Source organism: Squalius cephalus (genome assembly GCF_949319135.1).
Source record: "Squalius cephalus genome assembly, chromosome: 18".
NCBI lineage: Eukaryota > Metazoa > Chordata > Actinopteri > Cypriniformes > Leuciscidae > Squalius > Squalius cephalus.
The window spans coordinates 28,281,213-28,301,863 of record NC_137139.1 but is presented as its reverse complement, the minus strand read 5'-3'; the positions used below and the strand labels follow the sequence as shown (position 1 = coordinate 28,301,863).

The window sequence follows — 20,651 nt, the reverse complement described above, 5'->3', positions numbered from 1 at the left end:
TACTTTATGTACTTAATCTCACTTTATAAACCAATGTTTTTGCAGTTGACCTTCGATGATCCAGTTCGACCATACTAATAAGCAAAAATGACTTTAAAAATGTGAATTTAACTTCACATTTGTGTTTAATTTTTTTTTTATTGCTGGAATACTTTTCCTGCATCCTATTCTTCTGCGTTCCAGAATAGCAGCACAGCTGAAAGGTTTGTTTGAGTTGCGCCCTCTACTGTTCAGGAGTGAATTTGCATTTCCTTCAGCCTACGGCTTATTCATTTTACTTATGGTGAGAAAGGGCCTTTACATTTGCCAAAAATAGAACTTTAGTTTTTTTGTTAATAAAAAACAAGCAAGCAAGCCCAGCCCAGGTGAGAAAAAGTAACCACAAAAGTAATATAAAGCAATACTTTAAAAAAAAGTAACGCAATTAGTTACTTTTTTAGGGAGTAATGCAATGTTGAAGCTGCATGCAATCAATTAAATAGTTTACTTTTCAGTGTTTAGATGTTCTCTTCTGAGAAAGACACTTGTTTTACTCAATGCAGGTGTCAGTTGCTATATGCCGGCCAATGGAGAGACGACGACCATAGTGACGAACCCCAGCGTCCCCGTGGATATCTCGCTCAACCTGCTGAAGAGAGAAATGGCCCTCGGAGGTGATCAATGACACGTACACCACTGAATGCTTTATTTGACCTGTTTACAGAGACACCATCTTTTCTTTTCTGTCCTGTGGTTAGGTTTTGTAGTTTCTGCTTTTCTATCTATGGATATAAATATAAATAAATAAATATATTAAACTTTCTCACAGGTCCATTACCTGATGCTAAAAGACCTCGCACCATGCACGGGACATTAATAATGAAGGACAATGTAAGTCAACATAGCTCTTTAGGTTGGTTTTCATCATTTATTTGACTAATGTGAGGTTTTGGATGTCAATAATTCTGTTTTCTGAATATATATATATATGTGTGTGTGTTTAGAGTCTGCGGCTGGTTTCTCCAGAGCAGGCTCTCAAAGAGCTAGGCCTCAGTGAACATCAGCTGCGCTTCACCTGCCGTGTTCAGCTCCACGACCCCCACAGTGACACCGACACACTCGGCCGAATCTACACACACCTCAAGAGGTCAGCAAACAATACCACACACACACACACACACACACACACTTTCCTTTTGCTAAATTGATGCAGCTAATTATGCCCCCCTCTATGGGTATAATTATGCATATTATACCCATATGCAACAGGGTTATTATTGTTAAATAAAATGAAAACGTTTTTTTTTTTATTATTGTGAAATAAAGTAAAATATAAATATTAAATTAAACAAAAATTTGAAATAAGGTGAAATAAGTTAAAAAAAAAAACACTAACTGGAAATAAATAAAAACTACAACTGAACTAAATCTAAAAGTAAAATTGAAATAAAAATAAAACCTAAATAAATAGTAATATAAAAATGTAATATAAATGACAAAACACAAAAAATTACTATAAACTAAACTAAATTTGAATGTTAGAAAGTAAACTGAAAATGTAAAAATAAAAGCTATTTCAAAATATTAATAAAACTATAATATATAAATAATACTAAAATAACACTGGTATGTAAATTCTATAATGAAGAACTTTCAAACTTTCAGAAAAAGTCAGTCTTGAAGGTCATGTGTTTCCAAGTCTGCAGTCGGTGTGGGATGTTACACTCAGAATTTAGCACTTAGAGCTTAGGTGAGATATCTTAAGAAGTTTTTACTTCAGAGGGCATCACTGAGTCATTTGTGTCGTGATTTAATTATTCATGTAAACGGGTCTTCAAACTGCAGCTAAATTGGTCTCAAATGTAACAAAACAATGTTATTTTTTCAGTTATGCCCAATGATAGATAGATAGATAGATAGATAGATAGATAGATAGATAGATAGATAGTATACTACTATTTTTGTAGTCTTGATGCTTGGTTCATCACGTACAGGGTCATTGCACCCAAACGCTTGCCCTCAGTAAACAAGGCTGTTACCACTCTAGCCTCAGTGTAAATGTCAGCGCATGAGGACAAATACTGAATGAGGTTTGTGCTTTCCTAAAGGTTTCATTAAACGTCAAGTCTTTTTTTCCATGATCTCTTTCAGTGTATTGAAAAGTTACAGCATCCAGCACGTCCCAGACGGCACCGTCATAGTGGAATCCATCGTTATTAAAGTGACGTCCTCAGCCGAGGAGCCCAACCTCAAAGCCATTCTGCTTTCTTGGAGCTATCAGGTGAACAATCATCTCCGCTGATGCCCTTCCTAATTTAATAGGGGTTATATTGTGTTCAACTTTAAGCACTTAATTTTAAAGGTGAGCAATAATATAACCTCTGCGCGTGGTCAGACAGTTGGTCTGGAATGTACAGCATCTCGCAGCCCACGAGGGAAAGTTTTTGCCCTTATGTTTCCAAACAAACACGGGTTGCATTCAGGGCCGGGTATCGCCAGCTCACAACACAAACATATCACAATAAATGTCACCATCTATTATGCGGTAGTTCATCACGATTGAAACAGCCACAAATGCTGGAGAGAAAGTTATGTGTCATCTTCTCGCATGGTTCACTTCACCTTCTCCGATATATTGCGTCTTACAGAAACACCTCCAACCGCAACAAACGCTTCGATCTTATACAGACCTGTTTTTTCATTAATTTGATTTTATTCAACATTAAATTGATCAAAAGTGACATTAAAGACATTTGCAATGCTAAAACATCTTTATATTCATTTAAGAATCCTGGGAAAAGTGTGAAATGTGTCTCGGCAAATCATATTAGAATGATTTCTGAGGGATCATGTGACACTGAAGACTGAAGTAATGAAGCTGAAAATTCAACTTTGCATCACAGGAATAAATTACATTGTATACTATATTAAAATAGGAAGTGGTTGCTATGAAGTGTAATATATTTTCTTAGTGCGCACAAGAGACTTCTTTTATAAAACCCAAACCTTTGAACACATATTAATTAGTGCTGTCAAATCGATAAATCATAAATCATTATAAATCACCATTAATCGCATCTAACATAAAAGTTTGTGTGTGTGTGTGTGTATATATATATATATATATATATATATATATATATATATATATTACACTGAACAAAATTATAAACGCAACATTTTTCATGATCTGAACTCAAAGATCTAAGACTTTTTCTATGTACACAATAGGCCTATTTCTCTCAAATATTGTTCACAAATCTGTCTAAATCTGTGTTAGTGAGCACTTACGCCGAGATAATCCATCCACCTCACAGGTGTGGCATATCAAGATTAGGGTTGCAAAGGGGCGGAAAGTTTCCGGTAAATTTCCATGGGAAGTTAAGCTGGGGAATTTTGGAAATATTCATTACCACGGCAACCGCTTGCGCGTCCACTCTGAAAGTAACTGTACACATAAGGGACGGATAGATATATTATTTAAGGTTATTTCTATTCGTTAGAATATTGATATATGAACTTGTTGTCAAGTAAGCCCCGTTGCGAGCATGTGCGTCTCTCTAAACTTTCAGTGTGCTGCACTGCTCTAGTTGACTTCTGCGCCTTCCCCCCTGAAAATATCACGTTAATTTTGAAAACGTAATTCCTTTTGTGGATCCTCTTGGTCTTTCTTCATGTTTCTTTGACAAATATCAGTGTCTCAGTCTCACGCACGCTGCACGCGAGTTAACCACGCCTACTTATTTACATGTTGCGGTATACACGGAATAAAAAAATCTGTTACGGTTGACATTTTCTTCCGCGGTAACGATATATACCGTCATACCGCCCAGCCCTACTTATGTGGTAAATAAAGCTATGCTAGCTTATTTAGCATCTAACTTATCAGCTTGCTATCTACTAGATGAATACATTTTGTATGTGATATTTTAAACATTTAATAAATATATTTCCCCATAATATCATCAAAACTTACTTCACTTTGTTTAGTCCACAGGCTCAAATGTGTGCCTTCAATAGTCTTGTGCTTTGGGCTTCTGTACATGTGATGGAGGCATGCACAGTGCCAGTAGGGGGTGTGGTCTCAGTAGCAGTGTGCTATGTGCATGTGATTGAGGAATGGCATGTATATTGAAGTGTATTTTAATGGCATCTGTTTGTTTTAGTCAAGATTATGCTAAAATACACTTTCCTCAACTATATTTAAGTTCCCTATGAAGAGCCAACCCTCAACTTTGAAAATTCCCAGTTTATTCCCGTTTATTCCCATAAATTCCTGTTAATTCCCTTAAATTCCCATTAATTCCCATGGAAAGTTTCCATCTTTGAAAATTCCCATAATTTTGCAACCCTAATCAAGATGCTGATTAGACAGCATGATTATTGCACAGGTGGGCCTTAAAAGGCCACTCTAAAATGTGCAGTTTTACTGTATTGAAAAAAAATACAGTTGTTGATTGTGGAATGTTGGTCCTCTCCTCTTCAATGGCTGTGCGAAGTTGCTGGATATTGGCAGGACCCGGAACACGCTGTCATATACACCGATCCAGAGCATCCTAAACATGCTCAATGGGTGTCCGGAGAGTATGCTGGCCATGCAAGAACTGGGATGTTTTCAGCTTCCAGCAATTGTGTACAGATCCTTGCAACATGGGGCCGTGCATTGTCATGCTGCAACATGAGGCGATGGTCATAGATGAATGGCACAAGAGTGGGCCTCAGGATCTCGTCACGGTATCTCTGTGCATTCAAAATGCCATCAATAAAATGCACCTGTGTTCATTGTCCATAACATACGCCTGCCCATACCATAACCCCACCGCCACCATGGTCCACTCGATCCACAACATTGACATCAGCAAACCGCTCACCCACACAACGCCATACACACTGTCTGCCATGTGCTCTGTACAGTGAAAACCGGGATTCATCCGTGAAGAGAACACCTCTCCAAAGTGCCAGACGCCACTCAGGTCGGTTACGAGGTGAACTGCAGTCAGGTCAAGACCCCGATGAGGACGACGAGCATGCAGATGAGCTTCGCACAGCCATTGAAGAGGAGTGGACCAACATTCCACAGGCCACAATCAACAACCTTTTTTTTCTTCCCCCCCAATACAGTAAAACTGCACATTTTAGAGTGGCCTTTTATTGTGGCTAGCCTAAGGCACACCTGTGCAATAATCATGCTGTCTAATCAGCATCTTGATATGCCACACCTGTGAGGTGGATGGATTATCTCGGCAAAGAAGAAGTGCTCACTAATGCTGGGTACACACCAAAAGATTTTTCACATCTTATAAGATTTTCAAAATGTGATAGACCACAAACATGAGGACAAAAAATCCTAGATTTAAGCATTTTGCTCCTATAGTGTGTGGTGTGCCATGATGCGACAAAGACAGCACACCACACACAAACAGATTTTCAACCAGATTCTCGACTGTGAACACAGGAAATCTCGCAAAATCTCGCGAGACTTCAGAATAAGCATGTTGGATGATATGCAGGAAGAAATTATGATGATAGTGTTTGGAATGATTTTCACAGAAAATTCACATAAAAAAAAAAATAAAAAAACATTGTACCCACCATTATATATAACCTTTTATACAGAAATATATATCATTCTTTATTGTCTTTATTTATTCTTTATTGTATTTATTGTCTCTTTAGAAAAAGTTAGCCTATTTAATCCCTCACTGAACCCTTATAACACTCAGCTTCCTACATGTGTGCGTGTGTGTGTGTGTGAGAATGACCGTCTTCCATCATCTCACTTTCTGATTGGATATTGTTTCGTTTCACGTGATAATCTCCAGAACGTGCGCGCGTTTGTCCTCGGGGTTCCCCCCACACATCAGGATTTCTGATCGTAAATATTAAACATGTTGAATATTTACGATTCGCGATCGGGGCGGCTCCGACGTTCTTCCGAGCAGGTTCGGACACTCTTAACACACCTCACACCAAGGGAAAATCTGATAAAATAATCTGTTGAACCATCAAGATAATCGGGACATAGCTAGGATTGTCGGAAGGGGGGAAATCGGCCCAAAATCAGCCCGATTATCTTTTGGTGTGTACCCAGCATAACACAGATTTAGATTTGGGAACAATATTTGAGAGAAATTGGCCTATTGTGTACATAGAAAAAGTCTTAGATCTTTGAGTTCAGCTCATGAAAAATGGGCGCAAAAACAAAAGTGTTATATACACATGTATATACACATGCATATATTTACAAACTTTTATCTTAGATGCGATTAATCGATTTGAAAGCAATAATAGTAATATACCAAACTGTCTAAGTTATTGATTAACTTATCTCTTATTCTAAATTATATACTGTTATTCATACAATAATAATTTTTTAATGGAGTTATTTAGATTTTACATGTTAGGTTTTGAAATTTTAACCTGTTTGTCATAGTGTTTAAAACTATCTTTGTCTTCCTCAGGATGAAGAATTGGGCAGTTTCTTGTCTACGCTGTTGAAGAAAGGTCTGCCTTCCTGAATGGTGATACTGATTTGACGTTTGTCTTTGTTTGAAAATAATAATAAAGATTTTTTTTAAGTAAAATTCAGAAGACTGTCATTTGTGAAAAATATATTTATTTCTTGAATTTGAAACAAAATTACAGTCATTTCATTCGAGGGCGACTCGTATGTGCTTTTCCAGCGGTGATACTGATATCTACATCTACTTATATTTGCATTAGTTCAATGAAATGAAATGAGACAAGCAGATATTTAGTATTTACACAAAATATTACTAAACGCTAAAATCGCATAAACCACTGACTCAACTAGGGATCAGCCTCGATGGCGAGATCATTTCAAAATGGCCAAATATTAGCCATTAATCAGTTATTTTGCTGTTAGGTAATAAAAATGCAGTCATTCTTGTTTGTTTTTGCATTGCATCAGTACAAAACCTGACTCCAGTTACATCAAGTCACATAGGAGTCACCTTGTCTTGCCTCGGTTCAATCTTACATGGTAGACGGCATTTAAAACAAATAGCCTCAGTCAGAGTAAAGCCTTCAGAAGCTCAAAAACCCTTGGAAATGGAATAAACGCCCTTTTTCTTGTTCAGCCTTAGTCTTTTGAACCTCCACTTGTAGTGTCCGGTGGCAAAGTAGTACAATATCGGGTCCAGGAGGCTGTTTAGACTGACCAGAGCCATGGTCACCCTACGGAGGATGTAAATCAAGTGGTCATGTTCGTTCTGTCTCAAGCGGGACAGGAGGTACACTAGATGCATGACATGATAAGGCATGAAACACACAACAGTGATGGCCAGGATGGCGTAGATGACCCTCCGTGCCCCGCGGGCTGTGGAGTTGTTGATCCGGGCGATGCGGCGGGCCACGATGGGGTAACACACCATGATAACCACAGAAGGCACAAGGGACCCAAAAATGAGACTGCATATGCTGTAGGGTGCCAAGTCGTCCCAGTCTTTTGAAGTGAAGTTCTCAAAGCACATGTTCTCTTTAGATGACAATGGACATGTTAGCATGAAGGCCAAAATGGCCGACCCAGAGACCAACCACACGGCGGCGCTCACCAGTGTGGCGAGACTCGTGTTGCGGAGCTTCAGGTAGGTGTGAGGGTGGACGGTGGCGATGTAGCGGTCCACACAGATGCAGGTCATGAAGGTGATGCTGATGTAGATGTTGGCGAAGAAGACCGTGCCGGTGATGCGACACATGGCAACGCCAAATATCCATTTGCTGTCGTTCAGATGGTAGTGGATGCGAAACGGCAATGCGAAAATGAAAAGCGTGTCGGCCACCGCCAGGTTAATGATGTATATGTTTGATGGAGATTTCTGTTTGATTTTAAAGATGAAGTAGTACAAAGCTCCGACATTTCCTATCAGTCCAAAAAACAAGACCAGGCTGTACACCGGTGTGAAGAGGTAGCGCTGGAAAGGCAAAAACTTTAAGGTGTCGTCTTCCATGATGTCGTGTTCCTTGGGTTAATAAGGTTGTTGGATTTTAGAGATTTGCTCACATCAACTCTTAATATGACTTCCTAGAATTGAAATAAATGAATTACTGTTCATTGTTTTGGGAACTAGTCTGATTTTCATTTCCCCATCAGGATGGAGGTAAAAGTCTGTGAGTTTCTGTTGTGAAAAAGAAATCATTGAAAAAGTAAATTAGTGGCATTGATCACTTGACTTATTGAAGCTCTTTGAAACATCTAGAAGAACATCGGGGCCAATTGCATAAACTTAACCACTATGTTAAAACTGTGTCTTAAGAGCTAGTTTCAGTAACTAGCAGAAAACCAAGGAGCACGAGTTGTACTTTTCCATTTCAAATTAGACTGATCTATCTTTTCATGTTACTGACATTAAAAAGTTAGGACCGGTCTTGAAAAATTTAGATGACTAACTTTAAGCCTAGCTTACGCAACCAGCCACAAACTTACTTCATTTCTGTTTAAGTGCTGCTATTATTATCTTAACACACATAATGTTCACGTTTTGTGGCATTCACATTTCCAGTAACGTGAAGTGACTCACTTTTTAAGAGGTTAACATTTTGAGGTAACCAACATTATGCTGCAAGTGCTGTTGATTGAGATTAACTTGCACTAAACATGGAATATTTTGCTCTAAAAGAAAATCCGTTCTTAAATCCATGTTTGTTTCTCAATTCAACTTTTCACTCAAATTTTTATGCTAATTTAGCCTATACAATTTTAAAAATATTAAATTAGGCAGAAATGCAAATAGGCATATACCATAAACAAAAAATTATCTTTTGACATTTACTTACAAGACTTGAAGGAGTTATCTTGAATCCTTGAAGAAGACTTTGAATTACAGAGAAAAGCACATTGTTTTTATATCAAGTGAGGTGTGTGAAAGCTGTTGCTCTGTCGCTGGTGGAAACAATATCCAAAGAGGAAGTTGTAGTCTTCAACTTAGAAACTATATCCAATAAACAGGGCATAGTTATTGGCTCAAAAAAATCTAAAAACTCAGTAGTAGTTGAAGAGACAGGTAACGATTCAAAAGGAGATACAATGGACTGCCTGATAACCGTTATTTTATCAACCAAAAAAAAATTGTTTTTGTTTTTTGTTTTCCCATTTATTGACTGACAGCTCTCCTGTCCCCATGTTGAGAGAAATCAGGAGTATAAGTGCAGAGGTGTTGTATGTAAACCACAGACTGTAAAAAAAAAATATGGAAGTCTGTAGAGCATTTTTGAAGCCCAAAGTTCTGTTAAAGAATATTGTATTGTCATGAATTCTATTTCTGCCAAAATTATATCTCTATTCAGAAATCAGGGCATTTGGTGTAACACTGTAGGAAGTAAAGTCTCCAAACATTTGTTTTTAGATCAACTTGATTTAATTAATGATAAATGCAGTAACCAATCGATTAGATCTCTTTTTGTTAATATCTCTTCTCCTCCATCTAAATTTGTTTGGGTTAATATGTTTCCCTCATTTGAGTGGGAACATTTTTGGGAAGTTCTTAGTCGGTATTGTGTAACAAATAAAACCAAAGAAGTGTCATTTAAAATTGCTCACAGAATATATCCTGTGAAAGACACATTAGAGCGTTTTCATCTGGATATTGATTACAATTGCTGTTTTTGTAATTGTGAAAGAGAGTCTGTTGTGCACTTATTTTTTGAATGTCACTGTTCATCAATCTTTTGGTTTGAGAGGTCTCAATTTCTAGGTGTTAAAATGAACTGTAACCTAGTCTTAAATTTGAGTAACTCAAAACCCAAGTTTGCTCATTTTAAAGCAGCCTTCAAAGTCTAAAGTTTTTTAAAAATCGAAAAGCCCAAAGATCTGTATCTCTGCTAAATGAATTTAACATATGTTTGTGATGCCCTTCATTTTTAAGTTTCTTTTTTCTTTTTTTTTTTTATTATTTTTGTGTTTCAAGTGATACTTACAAAATGTGAAAATGAGAAATGTGTCAAAAACTTGATATTGAATTCTGTCATTTTAAAAACTAAAAAAAAAATAAATAAATATTGAAGCCCAAAGTGTGCGGAACTGGTCGTCGCCATCTTGGCAGCGCGTCAACACCGTGCGTCATTTTATGGTGTTGTGATAAACATATAGGTGATAAACCGAAAATGGGCAGAAGCGGGATTAGCTGAGGTGACGTGCGGCTAACTATGGAAGGCCAAAAGGGCCAAAACGTGTGAAACTGTCGTGTACGTTCTGTATGTTTGAGCAAGAGCACCAAACCAGTAGGTGGTGCTAATGTCCAATAATTTACACGTTAACATGCAATTTATGTGTTAACACGTAATTACGTGTTAACGCGTAAATGACGTGTTAACACGTAAATTATTGGACATTAGCACCACCTACTGGTTTGGTGCTCTTGCTCAAACACACAGAACGTAACTAGATTAAGCTTGTAAATAGCAGTTTTTAATGTGAAAATACATGTTGAACAATGTCTTCAGAATGTCCCTGTGGACATCTCGCTCAACCTGCTGAAGAGAGAAATGGCCCTCGGAGGTGATCAATGACACGTACACCACTGAATGCTTTATTTGACCTGTTTACAGAGACACCATCTTTTCTTTTCTGTCCTGTGGTTAGGTTTTGTAGTTTCTGCTTTTCTATCTATGGATATAAATATAAATAAATAAATATATTAAACTTTCTCACAGGTCCATTACCTGATGCTAAAAGACCTCGCACCATGCACGGGACATTAATAATGAAGGACAATGTAAGTCAACATAGCTCTTTAGGTTGGTTTTCATCATTTATTTGACTAATGTGAGGTTTTGGATGTCAATAATTCCCTGTTTTCTGAATATGTGTGTGTGTTTAGAGTCTGCGGCTGGTTTCTCCAGAGCAGGCTCTCAAAGAGCTAGGCCTCAGTGAACATCAGCTGCGCTTCACCTGCCGTGTTCAGCTCCACGACCCCCACAGTGACACCGACACACTCGGCCGAATCTACACACACCTCAAGAGGTCAGCAAACAATATCACACACACACACACACACACACACACTTTCCTTTTGCTAAATTGATGCAGCTAATTATGCCCCCCTCTATGGGTATAATTATGCATATTATACCCATATGCAACAGAGTTATTATTGTTAAATAAAACGAAAACGTTTTTTTTTTTTTATTGTGAATTGAAATAAAGTTAAATATAGATATTAAATTAAACAAAAAATTGAAATAAGGTGAAATAAGTTTAAAAAAATTACTAACTGGAAATAAATAAAAACTACAACTGAACTACATTGAAAAGTAAAATTGAAATAAAAATAAAACCTATATAAATAGTAATATAAAAATGTAATAAAAATGACAAAACACAAAAAATTACTAAAAACTAAACTAAATTTGAATGTTAAAAACTGAAAATGTAAAAAATAAAAGCTATTACAAAATATTAATAAAACTATAATATATAAATAATACTAAAATAACACTGGTATGTAAATTCTATAATGAAGAACTTTCAAACTTTCAGAAAAACTCAGTCTTGAAGGTCATGTGTTTCCAAGTCTGCAGTCGGTGTGGGATGTTACACTCAGAATTTAGCACTTAGAGCTTAGGTGAGATATCTTAAGAAGTTTTTACTTCAGAGGGCATCACTGAGTCATTTGTGTCGTGATTTAATTATTCATGTAAACGGGTCTTCAAACTGCAGCTAAATTGGTCGCAAATGCTACAAAACGATGTTATTTTTTCAGTTATGCCCAATGATAGATAGATAGATAGATAGATAGATAGATAGATAGATAGATAGATAGATAGATAGATAGATAGATAGTATACTACTATTTTTGTAGTCTTGATGCTTGGTTCATCACGTACAGGGTCATTGCACCCAAACGCTTGCCCTCAGTAAACAAGGCTGTTACCACTCTAGCCTCAGTGTAAATGTCAGCGCATGAGGACAAATACTGAATGAGGTTTGAAATACTGAAATACACAAACCTCATTCAGTATTTGTCCTCATGTGCTGACATTTACACGTCAGGTATTTTTTTCCATGATCTCTTTCAGTGTATTGAAAAGTTACAGCATCCAGCACGTCCCAGACGGCACCGTCATAGTGGAATCCATCGTTATTAAAGTGACGTCCTCGGCCGAGGAGCCCAACCTCAAAGCCATTCTGCTTTCTTGCGAAATACCCTTACGAAAAAGAAGTATACTTAAAGTTCATTTTATGAAGTATACTTAAGTAATGTTCAAGTATATTTTTAAGTATACATTATGTAGTAGCCTAAGTATACTAATGTCAATATGTACTAGTAGTAAACTTGTAAGTGGACTATTTTAATACAGCTTGGGACTAAATTGGCCCACTTTTAGTATATAAAAGTATATGCTTAAGTGTAACAGTAGTAAACTTTAAGTGCACAACTATTTCATAATTACGTTTCTCATTTGTACTGCAAGTGAACTTATGGGTATACTAGTAGTTTACTATTTTAATACTTGTAGCAACTTTGAAGTATACTCTCAGTAAACTACTAGTTTAGTAGTTTTATACTAGGCCTACAAGTTTTCTTTAAGTGAACTTAACATCATACTTATAGTTTACCATTTATATATAATTTTTGCACCTGCAGTAGGCCTATACTACTATGTTCAAATGTTATTTTTATACTTGAAAAATACCTTTAACTGTACTTTAATTTTAAAAAACATTTTATTAGCTTCATGCATCCTTTTTTATCAACACTTGAATGTTGGTAAGTTTCATAAATAAAGGCAACATTTTAAACAAAAAAGATGAGAAAATCTCATTTTTGTCAAAGACTACGCCTTGATCAGATTCAGAAACGGGATCAAACACATATGGTAGGCTATAGATCGAGTTCAACACCCCCAAAGCTTCACAGTCGTTTTCTCTTCATGGGTTACGCTTCATTTCATTTGGAAACATTAAGCAGTTTTGATTTACAAGCTGTTTAATGTTTGATGATCACATTATTTTACATTTGAGTGAGCAATCTTCTATCACTTGTTTCAGCTTCTTCTTCTCCTGTGTTTTGATCCGGAGATTCTGTACTAGAAAATGTGTCATATAGCACCCCCTACCGTATAACAGTGAAAACATGGATAGCTGGAAAATTCAGTCAATGGTGGGGAAAGAGTAGCCTGGAAATCTAGACCTAAATCTAAAAGATTAATGGTCTGGCGTCGACTAATTAAAATCGCCCAGCTCGAGGGGCGGCACCAAGCGTGCATTTGAAAATCTCACTGCACGCAATTGGATAACACTAGGACCAATCACAACAATAAACCCCAGCTACCAGCGGAGCTAACCTTATTAGACATTCTCTGATTATACTCTTACGTATCCGGTCGGCGAAACAGCAAAAACGTCCTTCTTGCAAAGTAACGACTCGAGCAGCGTCTTCTGTTCCTCTCAAAATATAGGCCAAATCTACACTCACCTAAAGGATTATTAGGAACACCATACTAATACTGTGTTTGACCCCCTTTCGCCTTCAGAACTGCCTTAATTCTACGTGGCATTGATTCAACAAGGTGCTGAAAGCATTCTTTAGAAATGTTGGCCCATATTGATAGGATAGCATCTTGCAGTTGATGGAGATTTGTGGGATGCACATCCAGGGCACGAAGCTCCTGTTCCACCACATCCCAAAGATGCTCTATTGGGTTGAGATCTGGTGACTGTGGGGGCCATTTTAGTACAGTGAACTCATTGTCATGTTCAAGAAACCAATTTGAAATGATTCGAGCTTTGTGACATGGTGCATTATCCTGCTGGAAGTAGCCATCAGAGGATTGGGTACATGGTGGTCATAAAGGGATGGACATGGTCAGAAACAATGCTCAGGTAGGCCGTGGCATTTAAACGATGCCCAATTGGCACTAAGGGGCCTAAAGTGTGCCAAGAAAACATCCCCCACACCATTACACCACCACCACCAGCCTGCACAGTGGTAACAAGGCATGATGGATCCATGTTCTCATTCTGTTTACGCCAAATTCTGACTCTACCATCTGAATGTCTCAACAGAAATCGAGACTCATCAGACCAGGCAACATTTTTCCAGTCTTCAACTGTCCAATTTTGGTGAGCTCGTGCAAATTGTAGCCTCTTTTTCCTATTTGTAGTGGAGATGAGTGGTACCCGATGAGGTCTTCTGCTGTTGTAGCCCATCCGCCTCAAGGTTGTGCGTGTTGTGGCTTCACAAATGCTTTGCTGCATACCTCGGTTGTAACGAGTGGTTATTTCAGTCAAAGTTGCTCTTCTATCAGCTTGAATCAGTCGGCCCATTCTCCTCTGACCTCTAGCATCAACAAGGCATTTTCGCCCACAGGACTGCCGCATACTGGATGTTTTTCCCTTTTCACACCATTCTTTGTAAACCCTAGAAATGGTTGCGCGTGAAAATCCCAGTAACTGAGCAGATTGTGAAATACTCAGACCGGCCCGTCTGGCACCAACAACCATGCCACGCTCAAAATAGCTTAAATCACCTTTCTTTCCCATTCTGACATTCAGTTTGGAGTTCAGGAGATTGTCTTGACCAGGACCACACCCCTAAATGCATTGAAGCAACTGCCATGTGATTGGTTGATTAGATAATTGCATTAATGAGAAATTGAACAGGTGTTCCTAATAATCCTTTAGGTGAGTGTACTTGGACTTTTCTCTCAGTATAAGTCAAGTACACTTAAGTGTAATTAAGTATATTTTTGAGAAGTACATAAAGTATATTTTTGAGAAGTATATAAAATGTAGACTGAAAGTATGCTTTCTTCTTTTTAGTTGAAAAGAAGTATAGTAATAGAACACTTGAATAAACTTATTTTTCGTAAGGGAATTATTATCGCTGTACAAGATCAGGTTCAGTTCCATGCTTATTTTATTTACTCTAAGATATTCCACCAGAAAGCTTGTTACTATATAAACTTGAACATGTTAGTTTATAAGACAGTGTGTAATAATATGTTGTTTTTTTAAAGTATTTAATAAGCTACTCAATCAAAATAGTAAACACAAGTACAAGCCAAGAATACTTAATTATACTTTTAAGTATATCTCGATCAACAAGTAGAGGCCAAATAAACTTAGATCAGTATAAGTCAAGTATACTTAAGTGGAATTTGAAGTATATTTCTGAGAAGTATACATAAAAAGTAGACTGAAAGTATACTTTCTTATTTTTTAGTTTAAAAGAAGTATACTAATAGCACACTTGAATAAACTTTTTTTCCGTAAGGGTAATCATCTCCACTGATGCCCTTCCTAATTTAATAGGGGTTATATTGTGTTCAACTTTAAGCACTTAATTTTAAAGGTGAGCAATAATATAACCTCTGCGCGTGGTCAGACAGTTGGTCTGGAATGTACAGCATCTCGCAGCCCACGAGGGAAAGTTTTTGCCCTTATGTTTCCAAACAAACACGGGTTGCATTCAGGGCCGGGTATCGCCAGCTCACAACACAAACATATCACAATAAATGTCACCATCTATTATGCGGTAGTTCATCACGATTGAAACAGCCACAAATGCTGGAGAGAAAGTTATGTGTCATCTTCTCGCATGGTTCACTTCACCTTCTCCGATATATTGCGTCTTATAGAAACACCTCCAACCGCAACAAACGCTTCGATCTTATACAGACCTGTTTTTTCATTAATTTGATTTTATTCAGCATTTAATTGATCAAAAGTGACATTAAAGACATTTGCAAAGCTAAAACATCTTTCTATTCATTTAAGAATCCTGGGAAAAGTGTGAAATGTGTCTCAGCAAATCATATTAGAATGATTTCTGAGGGATCATGTGACACTGAAGACTGAAGTAATGAAGCTGGAAATTCAACTTTGCATCACAGGAATAAATTACATTGTATACTATATTAAAATAGGAAGTGGTTGCTATGAAGTGTAATATATTTTCTTAGTGCGCACAAGAGACTTATTTTATAAAACCCAAACCTTTGAACACATATTAATTAGTGCTGTCAAATCGATAAATCATAAATCATTATAAATCACCATTAATCGCATCTAACATAAAAGTTTGTGTGTGTGTGTATATATATATACACACATGCATACTGTATGTATTTATTACATGGCTTGGTTGAATTCTAATGTAGAATGCGGTCTGTTATTTCTTGATAACACACCGTTGCCATGAAAAACAGAGCGTTGCTATGGACGCAGGATTCTAACCGTAGAGACGGAACGGACTATTTTCTTTAGCGGAAGCAATACAATTGTTTTTAAATCAATTAACTCCTTTTTAAATCAATATTTTGTGTCAAATTTGTGTGAAAAATTTGGTAGGTAGCCATGTAATAATGGCTCCGCTTCACGTCGGGGTCCTGATCAGCCTGTCGGGGTTGTATTCACTATAACAACCGCCTCGCTTATCCCTTACATATACACACTCACACACACACACACACATATATATGTATATATATATTAACACATGCATATATCTACAAACTTTTATGTTTTTAATGTCTTTAATAATAGTAATATACCAAACTGTCTAAGTTATTGATTAACTTATCTCTTATTCTAATTTATATACTGTTATTCATACAATAATAATTTTTTGATGGAGTTATTTAGATTTTACATGTTAGGTTTTGAAATTTTAACCTTTTTGTCATAGTGTTTAAAACTATCTTTGTCTTCCTCAGGATGAAGAATTGGGCAGTTTCTTGTCTACGCTGTTGAAGAAAGGTCTGCCTTCCTGAATGGTGATACTGATTTGATGTTTGTCTTTGTTTGAAAATAATAATAAAGATTTTTTTTTTAAGTAAAATTCAGAAGACTGTCATTTGTGAAAAATATATTTATTTCTTGAATTTGAAACAAAAATTCAGTCTTTTCATTCGAGGGCGACTCGTATGTGCTTTTCCAGCGGTGATACTGATATCTACATCTACTTATATTTGCAATAGTTCAATGAAATGAAATGAGACATGCAGATATTTACACAAAAAATTACTAAACGCTAAAATCGCATAAACCAATGACTCAACTGGGGATCAGCCTAGGTGGCGAGATCATTTCAAAATGGCCAAATATTGGCCATTAATCAGTTATTTTGCTGTTATATAATAAAAATGCAGTCATTCTTGTTTGTTTTTGCATTGCATCAGTACAAAACCTGACTCCAGTTACATCAAGTCACATAGGAGTCACCTTGTCTTGCCTCGGTTCAATCTTACATGGTAGACGGCACTTAAAACAAATAGCCTCAGTCAGAGTAAAGCCTTCAGAAGCTTAAAAGCCCTTGGAAATGGAATAAACGCCCTTTTTCTTGTTCAGCCTTAGTCTTTTGAACCTCCACTTGTAGTGTCCGGTGGCAAAGTAGTACAATATCGGGTCCAGGAGGCTGTTTAGACTGACCAGAGCCATGGTCACCCTACGGAGGATGTAAATCAAGTGGTCATGTTCGTTCTGTCTCAAGCGGGACAGGAGGTACACTAGATGCATGACATGATAAGGCATGAAACACACAACAGTGATGGCCAGGATGGCGTAGATGACCCTCCGTGCCCCGCGGGCTGTGGAGTTGTTGATCCGGGCGATGCGGCGGGCCACGATGGGGTAACACACCATGATAACCACAGAAGGCACAAGGGACCCAAAAATGAGACTGCATATGCTGTAGGGTGCCAAGTCGTCCCAGTCTTTTGAAGTGAAGTTCTCAAAGCACATGTTCTTTTTAGATGACAATGGACATGTTAGCATGAAGGCCAAAATGGCCGACCCAGAGACCAACCACACGGCGGCGCTCACCAGTGTGGCGAGACTCGTGTTGCGGAGCTTCAGGTAGGTGTGAGGGTGGACGGTGGCGATGTAGCGGTCCACACAGATGCAGGTCATGAAGGTGATGCTGATGTAGATGTTGGCGAAGAAGACCGTGCCGGTGATGCGACACAGGGCAACGCCAAATATCCATTTGCTGTCGTTCAGATGGTAGTGGATGCGAAATGGCAATGCGAAAATGAAAAGCGTGTCGGCCACCGCCAGGTTAATGATGTATATGTTTGATGGAGATTTCTGTTTGATTTTAAAGATGAAGTAGTACAAAGCTCCGACATTTCCTATCAGTCCAAAAAACAAGACCAGGCTGTACACCGGTGTGAAGAGGTAGCGCTGGAAAGGCAAAAACTTTAAGGTGTCGTCTTCCATGATGTGTTCCTTAGGTTAATAAGGTTGTTGGATTTTAGAGATTTGCTCACATCAACTCTTAATATGACTTCCTAGAATTGAAATAAATGAATTACTGTTCATTGTTTTGGGAACTAGTCTGATTTTCATTTCCCCATCAGGATGGAAGTAAAAGTCTGTGAGTTTCTGTTGTGAAAAAGAAATCATTGAAAAAGTAAATTAGTGGCATTGATCACTTGACTTATTGAAGCTCTTTGAAACATCTTGAAGAACATCGGGGCCAATTGCATAAACTTAACCACTAAAACTGTGTCTTAAAAGCTAGTTTGACTAACTAGCAAAAAACCAAGGAGCACGAGTTGTACTTTTCCATTTCAAATTAGACTGATCTATCTTTTCATGTTACTGACATTAAAAAGTTAGGACCGGTCTTGAAAAATTTAGATGACTAACTTTAAGCCTAGCTTACGCAACCACCCACAAACTTACTTCATTTCTGTTTAAGTGCTGCTATTATTATCTTAAGACACATAATGTTCATGATTTGTGGCATTCACATTTCCAGTAACGTGAAGTGACTCACTTTTTAAGAGGTTAACATTTTGAGGTAACCAACATTATGCTGCAAGTGCTGTTGATTGAGATTAACTTGCACAAAACATGGAATATTTAACTTTAAAAGAAAATCCGTTCTTAAATCCATGTTTGTTTCTCAATTCAACTTTTCACTCAAATTTTTATGCTAATTTTAAATGTAAAAATGTAAAAATTAGACAGAAATGCAAATAGACATATACCACACACAAAAAATAATCTTTTGACTGTACTTACAAGACTTGAAGGAGTTATCTTGAATCCTTGAAGAAGACTTTGATTTACAGAGAAAAGCACATTGTTTTTATATCAAGTGAGGTGTGTGAAAGCTGTTGCTCTGTCGCTGGTGGAAACTTACTCTGAATGTGGTTTGATGCAGTGATGAGAAAAGACAGACAGGAAATCGAGAAAGTGCAGCCTCCCCCGGTGTTTTGAGGGCGACGTGGGGTACATGTGTGTGGAAATTATGCATTTATTGTTCCACCCGTACTGTATGTCTAGATATTTCTGAGGTTCCTGTGTTGAAATAAATGAGTCACCTTTGACATTGAAGGGGGGTCTAACAGAGTTAATGTACACACTACACAGAGATGAGCAGAAATATATGTGAAAATGTATTTAAAATAAACATACAAAAAAACCAAACCGACTGTTTTTGTGAATACTCTGTATTTGACAGTTTAGTGAAGAATGCTGCCTGTCAGTGTGCAAAGTGAATTTGAGTTCTTTTTCATGGCATATTGCACTTTGAATAACTCTTTTTAACATCAAGCATGTATGTCCCTTGTTCGTCTATGTTCCTTTACCGCTCTTACGTGTAAATAACTCATACCCACTAAAAGCGGCATGTATATATTTGCATACCTCAATACACGGTATAGAAAAAGTTGAATGATTCACACTTTATATAAACACCATGATGTACATATATCGTCATATCACACAGTCCTAGCAAACAGTATTATTTTTAGAGTTAGCTCACCCAAAAATGTAAAATCTGTCATTCATTTCTCACCCTCATGTCATTCCAAACCTGTAAGACTTTCGTTCATCTTCGGAACACAAATGAAGATATTTTAATGAAATTGAGAGATTTTTGTCCCTCCATTGACAGCTACGCAACTACCACTTTGATGCTTCAAAAAGTTCATAAAGAGATTGTATATTGTACAGATTGTTTTAATCACATAAAAACATTGATCAGTGAACATAAACAGAAGCTCAACCAAACCTGCTTGATGCGCAAGAACAAACCTCATTGGTTCTTGTTGAAACTCAAAAGTGCTGCGTAACACACAAGAATGAACCTCATTGGTTCTTGCAGAAGCTCAAACTGCGTAACACGAGAATGAACCTCATTAGTTCTTGTTGAAACTCAAAAGTGCTGTGTAACATGAGAATGAACCTCATTGGTTCTTGCTTAAGCTCAAACTGCGTAACACGAGAATGAACCTCATTAGTTCTTGTTGAAACTCAAAAGTGCTACATAACACACGAGAATGAACCTCATTGATTCTTGCTTAAGCTCAAACGTGCTGTGTAACATGAGAATGAACCTCATTGGTTCTTGCTTAAGCTCAAACGTGATGCGTAACACACGAGAATGAATCTCATTGGTTCTTGCTTAAAAGCTCAAACGTGCTGTGTAACAGGAGAATAACCTCATTGGTTCTTGTTGAAACTCAAAAGTGCTGCATAACACGAGAATGAACCTCATTAGGTCTGTCAAACGAACATGCTTGAGTGTTTACCATAATTGATGTGTGAGTTGATGAATGTTTATGTGAATAAAAGCCTAAATTAAATCTTTTCATCATATAAAGCGTTTGTGTCTCTTCAGAAAATTTGGACTAAACCGCTCAATTCATTTGGATTAGTTTTACGATTTCTTTATGAAGTTTTTGAAGCGACAAAGTGT

General features: G+C 37.3%; 4 protein-coding genes across 7 annotated transcripts in view; 2 read left to right on the top strand and 2 right to left on the bottom strand.

The window, feature by feature from the left end:
- LOC307146410 (integrator complex subunit 11) overlaps positions 1 to 6,563 on the top strand; it is a 229,447-nt gene extending 222,884 nt beyond the window's left edge. Inside the window, exons 14-18 of one of the 2 annotated variants that reach the window (XM_079850386.1) lie at positions 543 to 653; positions 809 to 870; positions 984 to 1,126; positions 2,131 to 2,260; positions 6,441 to 6,563. In XM_079850386.1, coding sequence (XP_079706512.1) covers positions 543 to 653; positions 809 to 870; positions 984 to 1,126; positions 2,131 to 2,260; positions 6,441 to 6,497 — 503 coding nt within the window. In that variant the 3' untranslated portion in view covers positions 6,498 to 6,563. Of the gene's footprint in view, positions 1 to 542; positions 654 to 808; positions 871 to 983; positions 1,127 to 2,130; positions 2,261 to 4,893; positions 4,912 to 6,440 lie in introns of those variants that run through there. The other variant, XM_079850387.1, reaches the window with a different exon arrangement.
- Positions 6,564 to 6,586: 23 nt separating this feature from the next.
- LOC307146425 (uracil nucleotide/cysteinyl leukotriene receptor-like) lies at positions 6,587 to 8,927 on the bottom strand. Of its 2 annotated transcripts, none has more exons than XM_079850407.1 (2): positions 8,776 to 8,927; positions 6,587 to 8,117 (listed from the first exon to the last, which is right to left on the bottom strand). In XM_079850407.1, the coding sequence occupies exon 2, from the start codon at positions 7,947 to 7,949 to the stop codon at positions 7,035 to 7,037; it is 915 nt and encodes a 304-aa protein (XP_079706533.1). In that variant the 5' UTR covers positions 7,950 to 8,117; positions 8,776 to 8,927; the 3' UTR covers positions 6,587 to 7,034. The 2 variants fall into 2 exon arrangements, with proteins under 2 accessions (XP_079706533.1, XP_079706534.1); XM_079850408.1 differs by having other exon boundaries at positions 6,587 to 8,023; positions 8,776 to 8,886.
- Positions 8,928 to 10,437: 1,510 nt separating this feature from the next.
- On the top strand, positions 10,438 to 16,661 carry LOC307146281 (integrator complex subunit 11-like; the record flags this gene model as incomplete). Its single annotated transcript, XM_079850180.1, has 5 exons — positions 10,438 to 10,495; positions 10,651 to 10,712; positions 10,818 to 10,960; positions 12,016 to 12,158; positions 16,657 to 16,661. The coding sequence occupies exons 1-5, from the start codon at positions 10,483 to 10,485 to the stop codon at positions 16,659 to 16,661; spliced, it is 366 nt and encodes a 121-aa protein (XP_079706306.1). The 5' UTR covers positions 10,438 to 10,482.
- On the bottom strand, positions 15,273 to 19,211 carry LOC307146426 (uracil nucleotide/cysteinyl leukotriene receptor-like). Of its 2 annotated transcripts, XM_079850409.1 has the most exons (3): positions 19,092 to 19,211; positions 18,971 to 19,007; positions 15,273 to 18,325 (listed from the first exon to the last, which is right to left on the bottom strand). In XM_079850409.1, the coding sequence occupies exon 3, from the start codon at positions 18,158 to 18,160 to the stop codon at positions 17,246 to 17,248; it is 915 nt and encodes a 304-aa protein (XP_079706535.1). In that variant the 5' UTR covers positions 18,161 to 18,325; positions 18,971 to 19,007; positions 19,092 to 19,211; the 3' UTR covers positions 15,273 to 17,245. The 2 variants fall into 2 exon arrangements, with proteins under 2 accessions (XP_079706535.1, XP_079706536.1); XM_079850410.1 differs by lacking the exon at positions 18,971 to 19,007 and having other exon boundaries at positions 15,273 to 18,231.
- Between the last annotated feature and the right edge of the window lie 1,440 nt (positions 19,212 to 20,651).

What these genes read in the sequence shown, in the direction of transcription:
- LOC307146425 (XM_079850407.1), bottom strand. Translation starts at nt 7,949, where the DNA reads ATGGAAGACGACACCTTAAAGTTTTTGCCTTTCCAGCGCTACCTCTTC.
- LOC307146426 (XM_079850409.1), bottom strand. Translation starts at nt 18,160, where the DNA reads ATGGAAGACGACACCTTAAAGTTTTTGCCTTTCCAGCGCTACCTCTTC.